The sequence below is a fragment of the Podarcis filfolensis genome, assembly GCF_964270895.1.
Source record: "Podarcis filfolensis genome assembly, chromosome: 2".
Lineage (NCBI taxonomy): Eukaryota > Metazoa > Chordata > Lepidosauria > Squamata > Lacertidae > Podarcis > Podarcis filfolensis.
In genome coordinates this window covers 5,455,035-5,469,007 of record NC_139605.1, presented here as the reverse complement: position 1 = coordinate 5,469,007, position 13,973 = coordinate 5,455,035, and the positions used below count along the sequence as shown (strand labels likewise).

General features: G+C 48.1%; 2 protein-coding genes across 5 annotated transcripts in view; both read right to left on the bottom strand.

Annotated features, from left to right (window-relative positions):
* The window catches only part of LOC310756634 (uncharacterized protein), an 820,367-nt gene that overhangs the window by 441,887 nt on the left and 364,507 nt on the right, over window positions 1–13,973 (bottom strand). The window lies entirely within an intron of this gene.
* The window catches only part of LOC310757015 (class I histocompatibility antigen, F10 alpha chain-like), a 72,789-nt gene that overhangs the window by 12,193 nt on the left and 46,623 nt on the right, over window positions 1–13,973 (bottom strand). Inside the window, exons 1-2 of one of the 2 annotated variants that reach the window (XM_083602095.1) lie at window positions 11,054–11,143; window positions 4,411–4,686 (exon numbers count right to left, since the gene is read on the bottom strand). In XM_083602095.1, the coding sequence (XP_083458221.1) occupies window positions 4,411–4,686; window positions 11,054–11,129 (352 nt within the window). In that variant the 5' untranslated portion in view covers window positions 11,130–11,143. Of the gene's footprint in view, window positions 1–4,410; window positions 4,687–11,053; window positions 11,144–13,973 lie in introns of those variants that run through there. The other variant, XM_083602096.1, reaches the window with a different exon arrangement.

Here is a 13,973-nt window from a genome sequence, read left to right as displayed (position 1 = left end):
CCTCCCTCTGCTCCTGCAAGGGCCGCATCCAGAAGCGCAGGAGAGAGGAGGAGAGACCAGGAATCTGTGTCCTGTGGCTCCCAGGCAAGAGAACTTGGAAGTGAGGCCTCAAGGGGTCTCCTGGGGGCACAGGGGAAAGAAGGGGGCACAGCATGCCCTTGGGCTCATGCCAGGAACCGCCTGCCAGTATCTCAGCCAAAGGCAGCCTGGGGAGCCGGACATTCAGACAGAGCAGTTTCCTCACAGCTCACTTTTCAGAGATGGCACTTGGACTGGATGCATAATCAAAGATCTGGGGTGGTATCTAATGCAACCCCTACTCAGAGTAGACCCACTGAAGTGATTTGGCCTTTCTGTTTTTAATGCACTGATTTCAATGGGTCTACTCTAAATATAACAGTATTGGATGCAACCCTGTGTGTACTAAAAATGTCAAACACCTGCCCTAGCTCTCACTTTCAATAAATACTGAATTTTTGCTAAAAAAAATCCTGTTTAGACAAGCCTACCCAGATGCCTAGAAAGTTGAGGTAATTCTAATCTGTTTTAGTAGTTTAACTTCCTGTGTTTTAAAGTATGGTTGTGAGTTTTTCTTAATTTTACTGGGGGGGGGGGTTACAATCAATAAGTGTATGTATTTTAATAAATAAATAAATAAATAAATAAATAAATAAATAAATAAATAGTATTTATTGATGTTTTATGTACATTCTATGGATTTTTTCCCGATTTTTATTATAACTTTCCAGGTTGTATACTATCTTGATACAGTTTTGTGGGAAATACATATTGTAAATACTTTAATAAAACCTTCAGTCGATTGATAATAAAAGAAGAGCTGGTTTACATTAGCTAGTTGATGTCCACCTAATCAATCCTTCATCAAAGAGGGCATGATCCTTATATCTGCTACTTGTCATGCTGCACCTCCAGTGTCCCATATTACAGATCCACAACATGTTCATGCTTGAGGCTTTTAAATGTGCTCTTCAATTTCAGTATCTGAAGGATTGATCTGGTGTTTTCACTTGGCAGGTGGCATCACACAGGACTCGATGAGACCCCTGGCAGGGCCCTCGGGTGCTGAGGACCCAGCCCCGTCTCCTCTAGGCCAGCCAGCAGGGTCAGCAGACAGCCATTTTCATTTCCCACCACAAAACCATGGAGAGAAGCTACGTCCGGCACCCCAAGACGGGATGGGAAATGGCAATGGTTGCTCCTGGCCATGCACAGAGTTCTGCTACTCTTATTAGAGGTTACCCACACACTTCCACTGCACCTCTCTGCTTGTGTGGTGGCACCTCAGTAAAAGCACTTCTGGCTGTTTGTAGCAGAGTTTTCCCCGGAGGCAGAGGACAAGAACAGGAGTCATACTCAAACTCACAGTCAAGAGCTTCTTTATTGCTTGACTGTCACACAAACATTTCTGTTACTATTATATACAAGCTACTGACATTCCTTCTTTCTCTCTCCAGCACAATATAATCTCAGTCCAGTAATTAACAATCCTGACACAGCAAAACTCACAGTATCAGTAGCACACATTGTCTTACTTCCAACCTTGTTGTCAGTGAGTGTGCTGACAGAGTGTGAGTGTGTGTGCGCACACACACACTTTCCTTGTGCGGAAATTCCAGCCTGCAACTTCCTCCCTTTATTTGCACCTCCAGATGACACCAATCAAGCCTAGAGTGCCACTCTTACACGCTAAAGAAAATTCTGGAACCCTCTTGAAAGCTTCCAGGAACCTTTATCTGTTTCTTGAAGAATGTTTTCCTAACAGCTCTTTGTGGTTGACCTATGCAAATAACAAACCAAACCACAAACCCCACCAGCTGGTCTGGATATGGAGCTTTTGTTTGGAGGGAAGTTGCTTTGTCTCATTGCTTCTTCAGCATAAATTGCTTTCTCCCGCATTTTATGAATGAAGCTCACTCCCCTCCCGTTTCCTCCAGATGTTAAGTGGGATCAATCACGATACACCTATACCTTCAACATTGTTTTTAAATAGAATCAGATGACATTTCCAGGGCTGTCCGTGGCACCTTTGAAGTGGTCTTCTCATTTGTTTGGGATTTTCTGAGCTAAGCAATTGCAAGAAATGATCAGGAACCGAGAGGCGCCCCTTGGTGACATTTATGGGGCATTTTCCATGGACAGGTGCAGGGGCTCAGGAGGGGCCCAATCCCCATTTTTAAAAGGGGGAGAAGCAGAATTCCCAGGAGCCCAAGAGGAAGCCTGCAAGGCAAGGCCGGGCCTGATCCCACTGCAAGAAAAGCAGACCTGCCCATTGCAGCGCTGGCTTGGTCTCAGCTGACCCCCTGGGTTTCCTCCTTGCAAGCCTGACAAGGGCTCTGGATACACTCAGGCTGACCCCTTTGGCAAGGCTCCTTCCACCTCCACTATTCTGTCTCACAGGTGGGGAATCTCTTTGGCTTCAGGGCCAGATCCTGATCAGGATTGTCCCCATGGGCCAAAGGGGGCAGGAGGCTGAAGCTGACATCATAGCATAGCCTACCTGTCAATCTCACTCACCTTTCTACCCCTCCACTGCAGTTATTGTTTGAAGTGCTGGGACACCTGTGGTGCTGTTAGGGGCAGGGGAAGGTCCTGAATCAGGGAGCCTGCTTAGGAAGTGAGGAAGTATAGAAGTCTGGAAAGTGAAGGTGCAAAATCATATAGAGACCTCCGTCCAGACCCAGCAGAGGCTCCCACTTCTGAAGTTCTGCTCCAAAATTGCAATTAGAGGGGGGAGTCACTCAACTTTGGGGCTAAACACAAATGCCTCCCCCCACCCTTCCAGCATGCTGGCTCCTTTCACACAACTAACGTCTCAAGAGGACTAACAGCTTTTGACTCATTTCAGAAGGAAGTTTAAAAAACAAAAATGTGAGCCAAATGTTGTTAAACTGCTTGTTCCAATATGAGACTCTCAAAAAATGACGAGCAGGAGGATAACATGTTTGTGTAATTGATTTAGAGAAGAAAACAGGGAAGGATTTATCCAGCTAATCATTGTCATGTATTGTTACAGCACTAAATAAAAACACTTCTCTGAAAAGAACTTTTCTATTGATGGGAAGAGAAAACTTTAGATAAGAATTGGGTCTTCAAAATGTTGAGTGTCTGATGTAGAGCTAAATTAAGAATTATCCTCAGAGCACATGCAATGCCAACTCCTCCAAGACTGCATTTCAGCGAGCAGAGAAAACAGGACTCTTGAAGCACCCTCTCTGGGCGTTACACATGTATAGGGGGCAAGTGCTGGGAAAGGTGTTGCTGTTAGGGGCAGGGGTAAAGTCCTGAATCAGGGAGCCTGCTTAGGAAGTGAGTGTAGAAGCCTGGAAGGTAAAGGTGCAAAATCATAGAGAGATCTCCCTCCAGACCCAGCAGAGGCTCCCACTTCTGAAGTTCTGATCCTAAATTGCAATTGGAGGGGGGAGTCACTCAACTTTGGGGCTAAACACAAATGCCTCCCCCCACCCTTCCAGAATGCTGGCTCCTTTCACACAACTAACATCTTAAAAGAATTTTGAAATTTCAGAAGAAAGTTTTAAAAACAAAAATGTGTGCCAAGAGGCTTTGGCCAGAGGTCTACTAGCTTTAACTAAGTTTAAACGATTCCTGTTGTCAGAGTTCCAAGGCTGGATGAGGAAGGGGGGGGGGAGTGTGGCAGAAATTGCCGTAACTGGACAAAGCGGGTGAAAGACCTTTCTAAGGGTCCTGCTATTCTTCCCTAAGTGTAGACCGTTAAGAGAATAAGGTAAACAGATGTATAATGAATGCTGGAGGTGTGGGAGCCCTGGGGGCTCTGGTCCACCCTCCACCCCCACTTCATGTATTTGCCACTCTGACCCCCCCAAACCCAGTCCGTTCAAGTTCCTTAAAAAGGCTTCTCTTTCAACACTGTGCCAGGGAGAGGGAGGGGCTTGGTGATGGTCAGAAGGGTCAGCCAATCAGCACCTCTGTCTGGGCAGCTGGCTTCTCCTTAAGCAGGACCAGAACTCAAGGCTTGCTTGTCTCAGCCTCAGGATCCCCACCCTTCTCTTCCCCTCCCAGAGGAAAATGAACTAGACAGATTTCCACCTCACAAGGCCTAAGCCAAGCCTAGCATGGAAGGAAGGGCAGGCAATGGAGACATTTCCTTGGTAGGATGTGCAGGTCCAGAGAGGGTCATACTGGGGGGGGGGGTCTCTGCCCTCCAAGTCTCATTCTCTGTCCCCCCCCCACCATCCCAGCCCCCATTAAGACCTTCATTAAGGGAAGGGGAGATGCCTCTGCCCTGGTGGAGACCCCCACCTTCCATTTCCTTTCCTCCCAGCAGCCCCCTCCCTGCAATTCTGGCCCCTGGAGGGAAGGATACTGGGGGGGGGGAGGTGTGACTCTGTGCCTCTCCTGCCTTCCACTCACCTCCGCTCTGGTTGTAGCGATTCCGAAGATTCTGCAGACTCACTCTGAACACCGGCTCATTGCCCTGAAGTATCTGAGTCTGCTGCTGCCAGTACTGAGGATCCTCCTTTTCCGCCTTCCTTATCCAGGGGACGTGAGGCAGCATCTCCTGGGTGTCACTGTCGTACTGAACAAATTGCTGGTCATCCACGTACCCCACAACAATGAACTGGGGCAGCCCCTGGCCAGGCTCAGACACGGCTGTGTAGAAGTAGCGCAGGGAGTGAGAAGTGGAGCCTGGAAAGGAAGAGAAAAGGGGGCAGAGAGTTAGGGGTCCTGCAGATGAAGGCAGCAGCCTAATCCTGCTGTATTGCAGGCAGCAGCCCTGAATTAGGAGATCCCAAGTTCAGCAGGGTTTGGGGGAGTTTGTAGACCTGCCTTTAAACACAGAGGAGGCAGAGCAGAGGGAGCCTAAGAATCAGAGAGTTGGAAGAGGAAAAGAGAGGATATAAATACAAGTAGCAACAACAATAGCCTATGGAGCAGAGGGCGAGAAAAAGCTCTGCCAGGCAGCACTAAATCTCTGCATGTCTCTGCTGAGGCTCTGTGTGAGGGAGAGAGAGGCCAGCCCCTCCCTTTTTGCCAAGGGGGCAGGAATTGCCCCCCACTTGCAAGCGCCAAGCTGTTAAGAGCTCCCACAACATGGTCTGAAGGCTCAGGATGCAGGTGTTGCAGGAAAACAAACTCGACACACACACACACACACACGACATACGCAACGCTTCTGTTATAAATTCATGGAAAATCAACCATACATCGGATCTGCACCGTTCCACTTTTATTTTACTCCATGAAGGAAGGACTACAAAATGGGGAAGGTTTGATACAAGGCAGCCATAATCTCTCGATCGTACCAACACGTCTTGGCATGCCAACCTTGATGGTCCTGCATGTGGGAATGGATTCAGCATGGACTGTGATCAGCTCTTCCCTCTGGGGACAGGAAACTGCAAACTCCCTTTGGTCCTCTGGAAAGTACTCATGGGGAGGGGGAAAGGAGGAACTGGCCAGGTGACAAGACACTCAGGTGACTACCAACACAACTCCTCCCTCATCTTTGTGATGTGTCAGTGATGTAGTTGTGGTGTAGCTATGATGTAGTCTTAGAGGTGTAGCATGGGGGATTAGTAGCTAATAAAAGTTGGGGTCTTCTTTTGTTCAGGGCTTCCACCTTGCTTCATCTTGCAGTGGGTGGGAGTCCTGTCACGACAGTATTCAATAAAGACCAAGCCTACAGGCTGCTGTTTTGCTCCAATTGTCCTGGTTGGTGTCTTTGCTTTTTGTCCAAGGGAGCCCTCGGATTTCTCTGTTAACACAGGCACCAAACGGAAGCTAAGCAGGCTCAGGTCTGGGAAGTGGATGGAGGGGAGACCAGACGAAGCAAAATCCATATATTGGGAGACCAGAAAGCTGCCTCCTCCTGGGTCAGAACACTGGTCCAGGTAGCTCAGAGTTGTCTGTCCTGACTGGGAGTGGCTCCCCAGGGACTCAGGAAGGGGTCTCTTTCCCAACCCCCCCAACCCCGAGATGTCAAGTGCTGCCCTATGTCCCTCCCTCTCATGTGCTGCCTTGAATTACATGGAGGAAGAGAAGTGGAATACTAAATATGAAAAACTATTATCTCGCAGACTTACTGTACACAAAGAAGAGCTTGCAGGATCTGACCAATGGCCCATCTAGATCAGCATCCCATTCATCTGGGGGGCCACTGTGAGAAAGGGGTGCTGGACCAGGCTGGCCCCTGGCCTGAAGCAGGCTGTTCTTCTTTTCTGGGAGTGGCTAATATATGCAGAAACATGCATAGTTCAGCCACTCCCTTGGAGCCGCCCCACCATCTGACCTTCTGGAGTCATGCACTGAACAGGTCTGACCTGGGTCTTGCTTTGTGGGCTCTGGGAGGCTTTGGAAAGATCTCCTGGGAACTCAGGAGAGCCCCACAAGATCTCGTGAGAACCTTGCACAAAAAGAGCTCTCTGCCTTCTGCATATATAATTGGTGTGATTCCAACAGGCCAGCTGTCAACAGCAGAAGCTGAAATCATTCAAGTTAAATGCATTCAAGGTGGGAGTTTCCACCTGTTTTCCAGGGACAGGTGTCAAGTTAATTGGCCTGTAATTCCCAGGATCCTTTCTGGATGATCTTTTGATAATTGGTGCTTAATGGTTCAGTGTTGCAATCTTTGAATGGTCTGAGCTGCCACCCACAGAGCGGGTTCCCCACTTGAGAAAGAAGGCCCCACAGGGATAGCAGGGGCAGGAGGGCAAATGCAACTTTGGGGTCAGGTCTCAACATGTGGCCCCACATCCCCTTTCCCCACACAAAGGAAGAACCTTATCCCCAAAAGGGCTCACTTTCCCACAGGCTGTAGCAGCTCTGGCCACCAGGGGGCCTAATGAGTCTCCACAGTAACAACTAAGAAAGACTTGGGGAGAGGATGGAGGGGAGGCAGGGAGCTGAGCAGAGGCTCCAGCATCATATCCAGAGTTGGCCTGCTTAGGAGAACACACACACACACACACACACACACACACACACACACCCCTGGACGGAGAGAAGCCGAGTTGAATTCAGTGAGAGATGGGGCATTTCCATGGCGGAAGGGGGGGCACAGTGCTAAAGGGGGAAGAGCAAATCCTGTTTCGTTTCAGGTAGCAAAATGGGATGCATTATTATTATTTGAATTTATAGGTAAAGGTACCCCTGCCCGTACGGGCCAGTCTTGACAGACTCTAGGGTTGTGCGCCCATCTCACTCAAGAGGCCGGGAGCCGGCGCCGTCCGCAGACACTTCCGGGTCACATGGCCAGTGTGACATCGCTGCTCTGGCGAGCCTGCACCAGAGCAACACACGGAACGCCGTTTACCTTCCCGCTATAAAGCGGTACCTATTTATCTACTTGCACTTTTAGGGTGCTTTCGAACTGCTAGGTGGGCAGGAGCTGGGACCGAAAGACGGTAGCTCACCCCGCCGCGGGGATTCGAACCGCCGACCATACGATCGGCAAGTCCTAGGCACTGTGGTTTTACCCACAGCGCCACCCGCGTCCCACTTTGAATTTATATATCACCCTATACCCAGAGATCTCAGGGCAGTTCACAGAACAAAATCAAAATCTAAACCACAAAATATTCAATCAAAATAAAAACAACAACCCAATAACACCCCCAAAACCCCCCCCACATTTTTAAAGGGCATAGGGTGTCAATCAAATCATCCAAAGGACTTGTTAAAAAGGAACATTTCTGCCTGGCGCCTAAAGGTGTATAATGAAGGCGCCAGGTGAGAGCATCCCAGCGACGGGGAGCCACTGCAGAGAAGGCCCTGTTCTCGCATTGCTACCCTCCAGACCTCTCAAGGAGGCGGCACAGCACACGAAGAAGGGCCTCAGCGCCTGCCCCCCTGGCTAGCCCCACCCCTGCACTGCTCCAGGTGCTAGGGCAGGTAGTTCTGTCCCTGCCTTGATGGTGTGTCCACTCTGCTACCTCCCTCCGGCTCCTCGGTTTCCTTTCAGGCAAGATCAAATGGGACCCACTTGTAAGACCCTCCCCTCCCAGTTCAAACCACAAGAGCTCAGAGCAAGGCCGCCTCTGGTTGTGGCATCTGGATAAACAACACAGGCAGTTCTGGGCTTCCTGTTTCCGGCGGTGGGAAATGGCTGACTCCCACAAGGCCAGACCCCAGCCGTTCCGGTAACGGTTTGTCTGAGACTGATGACCTGCATCAATGTACAGGTGGCAGGGCACTGGGTCAAAGAACACGGAACGACTGGCTCTCCTTCAATGTCATTCTCATAGCCAGGAACATCTGTTTGGGAAAATTAATAGATTTGGACGACAAACAGACACAACTGGATCAAAGAAGCTTGAGGAAAAACCTGCAGAAGTGTGTAGTTCCTGGGGGTTAAGTTCGGACTTCAAAAAGATTCTCATCGTGGTGTTTGGATTACATTTGGTATTTTCTCTCTCTCTCCCTACTCAACAATTTCTATTGGTCTTTGATGCCAAGCCTCATTAAGAATTTAAACTTTAAAAAAAAAAGAGTACAGATGGACTTTTATTTATAATTAGGCTTTTAACCTCTCAGCCTCATTTCGGATTTGAGGGCTCTGACGGAGATGCAGGAGAAGACAAGATGGTTCCCACTAGTGACGCAGCATGAAATTTTATTTCTTTTCATTTCTTTGAGACAAGCAGGAGTTGTGTGCTTATTTAGTTTGTGATGAATCGAGATAATAACCTGGAACGATATACAGTGCAGCTGTTTGCAGAAGCTTTTTATATTCATTATGAGCGAAAGAGAAGGCTAAGGGATGTCTAGCAGCCCCCCCAGGGCCCGGAGGGGGGAGAGTGCGGTTTCCAAAGGCGACCGATCGCCAAATGACTGATATTGTGGAACACAGTTTAATATTGCAAACAGTTTTGCCTAAAAACTTAATTTGGAAGGTACTGGTTTCATAAAGTTCAAAAGGAAGGTTGGACAATTAATTAGTTGCTATGCCATCAAAGATAACAGATTTGGACAATATCCCGGAATTGGAACGAAGCTGAGCTGATAAAAAGGCAGTTGGAAAAAGATATATTAACAAAGCTGTATTCGGCGGATGAAAGTATATGGTGTTTGACATGAATGAGAATCCCGGACCCAGGGACAAAAAATTACCAAGCGTTAATATCAAGATCAAAATATGGAAACAACAAAGAGAAGCAGGAAAAATTAATAAATACAATACAAAATATTAATAAATACAATTTGGACTATAATTTGATCTTTTTTATTTTAGTTTTTTAATTGAAGTGCTATGATTGGATATATTAATTGGATGTTTTTTATTGGAAAATCAATAAAAATGATTTTTAAAAAACAACAACACAGGCAGTTCTGCTCAGTAGTCGGGAGACAAAGAGCCACAAAATGAGTCACACATGAGACCCCAAAGTGAGGAGGAATCTGAAGGAACCAGTGGTCTCCACCATCCTTTGCCCAGCCCTGTAGCAGACAGTGAGGGTGCAGCCCTCCATATCAAGAGGGTTTGAGAGAGAAATAACAGGCCTTACTCTTTAGTTCTTAAAGCTTTGTAAGTTATTGTGAGAATTTGTATGCACAAGCAACTATTAAACTAATGCTAGTATTATATTCATACCATTTTCCATTAGAGAAGCACAAAAACTATTTACAATAAAAGCAAACAATTATTTTTTTTGGGGGGGGGGAGGAATCAGAAACATAAGAAAATAACCAAGCAACCCAAACTAGATAATCATATTCTTCAATAAAGAGGACCCCAGTGCAAAACAAATGTTATCTCCCTCATATCATAAACAGCAGGGGTCAAGGAGAATTCCCCCATTATCTCAACACCCTATTCCCCCTCCCCACTCACAAAAATGCCCTGCTGCTATCTCCAGATCTTTCTCCCATGAAGAATACGCTTGTCTCACAAAAGTGTCTGTTTAAAATATTTTTCTTTGGGCAACCCTATCCAGATAGGCAAATGTTGACATGTTTTGACCTCTCAATCCTAATTTTAATTATTTTTTAATGCTTTAAACAGTTTTTATTATTTTACTATTTCCTGTAAATCAGTAAGAGTTTTTACCACAATCGAGCAAGATATACATTTTAGTTAAACAGGGAACATGAGTGGCAACCCCAAAAGGAGAAAAACACCAAAGGCAGCAATCAGGAATGTGGAATTAAGAATTTAATAGTGATAAATCCTTGAATAGTATGCAGAGCCTGTGGATTGGTGGGCTGAGGGAGCAGGAATATTCTGAGCAAGGGCAATTCATGTCTAGGAGCTCGAGGCAGAGACTCCAACTATTTTGAATTAATTTTTGGGGGGGAAAGAATATATAGGAGGGGATATTCAAGGGGAACCGGGCTGTAGGGTGGGGGCCCCCACTTCTCTCTCAGGAGTTGTTTGTGCCCTTCCTCCTAAACAATTTGACGTGTACAAAACGTAGTGAAAGGGGCTGTACAGAAACGGCACAGAGAAGCCCCTACATTTGCGACAGGAAGCAGGAAAGTGTTTTCTTTTGGGGGGAGTTACAATTGTAAAGCAGAAGAAAGTGATGGTGAATGATGATAGTGAAAGGGAACTCCTGAACAACACAACATTGGGAATTGCGGGTGGGGACCCCTTATTCAGACGTTTCCCCCCGCAATGAAGTCAGCTCTACACGCGTCCAGCTCCCACCCCCCAGGCGGGTCTCCAGGGTTTTTAGCGGAGTTTTCAGAGCGGCTGAGGGTTAGAAGAGGGAAGGTAAAAAATAGAAGAGGGAAGACTGTATCTTTCCCCACCATTAATTAAATGCGACTCACTTTCCCCGCCATTAATCCTGCCAACACCTTCAAGCTTTGTTTTGTTCTTTGCTTAAGCCACGAGCCAAGGAGGGAAGCGGCCCCTGCCCCGGGCGGCATACAAAACAAGCCAAGCCTGGGAAACAGATGTTTGGGAAGGGATCCGGCTCCACTTCGGACAAGAAACTCCCCGGTCGCCCTTTCAGTGCCCACGAAATGCAATTCCCAAAGAGCCGTGCCCCCCCCCAAAAAAAGGATTTAGTGGAAATTATTTTCTCCCCCCGCCCCAGAGCAGAGTCCTTACCTGCGCAGTCCAGGAGCAGCAGCAGGTGGGCAGCCGCCCCCAGGATCAGGGGGGGCCAGCGGAGGAGGACCCCCATCTCCCCCCAAAACTGAAGCCTTAGTTAAAAGAGTCCGGCTGTTCAGCTGTCCCTCAGATCCCCTCAGACCTCAGGGGAAGGAATGACTCCAGAGACTTCTTTGTCAAAGAAAAGAGATTTATTCAGTAGCTCTGCATGCAGGGGCAACCAGCAGATAAGTTCTGCAAAGATGGCTGCGACACATAGTAGCAAAACAGCGATATTTATACCTTTCACTTCCCCCCCCAACTACGTACCCCTCCCCAGTCCCCCTCCCCAGCCCTGTGCAACGCGTGATCAGCTCATGTGCTATACATTCATTGGTACCTGTGTGCACGTGATTATTACGTATGTGGTGCTGCTAGATACTTGGTACCTGTTACTCTGCCTGGTACCTTATCTTGTTTTTCCTCTTACCCTCTGAACATTCCTTTCCTTATTTAGTCATGTTTTCAGTTGGTTAGCTAATGCAGCCCCCCTTAGCTATATGCGGCTGCCTGTTCTGTTCTATATGTGGTTGCCTATTCTGTTCTATATGTGGCCCGTTCAAGAATTTAAAATCTGTTCCTCACACTCCCTCCTCTTTTTGTGGATCGCTATTGAGCGCATCCACCGATAGCTCATGGTAGCCACGCATGACAGCTACAACCTTCGGGCCTAGCAATTGAGATGTTACACGGCGTATCATGTTTTGCAAGCATTGCATTAAGCAAGGTATACAGAAGCAAAGCAGCAGCAAAATTAGTAACGAAAGTAAAAGAGGGCCAGCCACCAGGACCACAAGGTGTCGAAGCCAACTGCCGTCCGGCAGCCAGGAGTACAACCAACTCCATAGATCTGCTCCAGTGTCCATTTTCATGTGGTGAGTCAAATTTTGCAAGTGGGATACCTGCTGCTCTATCGCCTTGGAATTATCAGTCAAATTGAAACAGCACATCCCCTCCATCTGCTCACAGCCATAATGATGGAGCATAAGTAAATAATCGATGGCTGCACGGTTCTGTAGGAGCCCATGTCTTAATTCACTTTGCTCCTTAGAAACTGAACATTATTTAAAATTAGGGGAGTAGTCCCAAACTATAGCAGTATTTGTCTCGGGTACGTTGGGAGCGCTGCCAGCGGGCGCTCCTCCTATCCACTGCTTCAGCCGTGCGAAGAGATACCAGCCTCCGGAGTGGTATCAGCAGAGCGGTTGTCAGGTGCCTTCCTGGAGATGGTCAGCCTCAAGGGATCGTCAGGATTCGGGGTAGCTGTCCAGTTTGACACGACCTTCTTAACACGAGTGTGGTGGACCCATGGAGTGATGCCAGCGACTTTAACAGCAGTGGGTGTGGATATCAATACAGTATGTGGGCCTCTCCAGCACGGTTGCAGGGGTGTCTGGGCCCAGTCCTTGATCCACACTTCGTCACCTGGCTCGAATTGATGCAGAGACTCGATTAAAACACAAGGCGTGTGAGCCTGGGTCCACCTGTTGAGACAGAGGAAAACTCGGGAGAGTGATTGCACATAATTGTCTAACTGGACATCTCTGCTCGCGTATGGTGTTATCATCCTAACGTAAGGGACCGGTCTCCCAAACATTACCTCAAAAGGGGACAAATGGGTGCGCTTCAGGGGTAGACTCCGTACCCGGAGTAGGGCCAATGGCAACATAGACACCCAATTTGAACCCGTCTCCTGAGTGAGCTTTGCTAATTGGTTTTTCAATGTCCTATTCATTCTTTCAACCTTCCCAGAACTCTGGGGCCTATAAGCTGTGTGTAATTTCCAACCAATGTGTAAGGCTTTTGCCAGTTCTTGTAATACTGAATGTACAAATGCTGGTCCATTGTCTGAGCCAATTGTTCTAGGTAGCCCGTAACGGGGTATGATTTCTTTCAGGAGGCATCGAGTCACTTCGGTAGACCGCTCAGTCTTAGTTGGCCATGCCTCCACCCACCCTGTGTAGGTGCACACTGCCACTAGCAAGTAGCGGTAAAATCCGCAACGGGGTAGCTCAGTAAAGTCTACTACAAGGTCCTCCATAGGGGCACTCCCTGCGTGTTGGGTGCCTGGGGGCACCAAAGGCCCAGTCCTAGGGTTGTTCGCCTGACACAAAGTGCATCCTCTTGACACTTGTGCCGCTAGTTGGTATAAGTTAGCCATATAAAAGCATTTTCCCAGCTGCTGGGCGATAGCATCTGGTCCTGTGTGTGTGGACTCGTGATATCGCTGAATGATCTGGCGAGATAGAGAGGCTGGAATCCATATTCGATCATCAGGGGTAAGGTACCATCCTTCTTCAGAAAGCCTGAATTCCTCGGCTGATGCAGTAGCTTCCTCACGTGCAGAATACCTTGGTTTTGATGAGTTGTCCAGAATCTTCTCTGGCACTAGAGCGCCAATAAAAGGTGCTGGAAATGGGGTCCGGGCTGCTTCCTTTGCTATCCGGTCAGCCAAACGGTTTCCTCTAGCTGCTTCACCCGGTCCAGTCTTGTGCCCATAACAATGTACTACTGCCACTGCTTCTGGCTCCCAAACGGCATCCAAAAGGTCCAAGAGTGCCTGGGGATGGGCTACCTGGTTTCCCTTGGAAGTGAGTAGGCCTCGCTCTTTCCATAGTGCTCCATGGGCATGCAGAGTCAGGAAGGCGTATTTGGAGTCCGTATATATATTAATCTTCTGTCCTTTTGCCAGGCACAAAGCTCTAGTGAGTGCCGTGATCTCTGCAAGCTGCGCTGAAGTACCGGGCGGAAGGGGCTTCGCCTCAATAACCTGGTCTTCCAAGGCTACCACTGCATACCCTGCTTTCCGCTGGCCATTTTCCACAAAGCTACTTCCATCCACAAACCAGGTGGGCCAATGTGGGTTAGCCTCATCCTT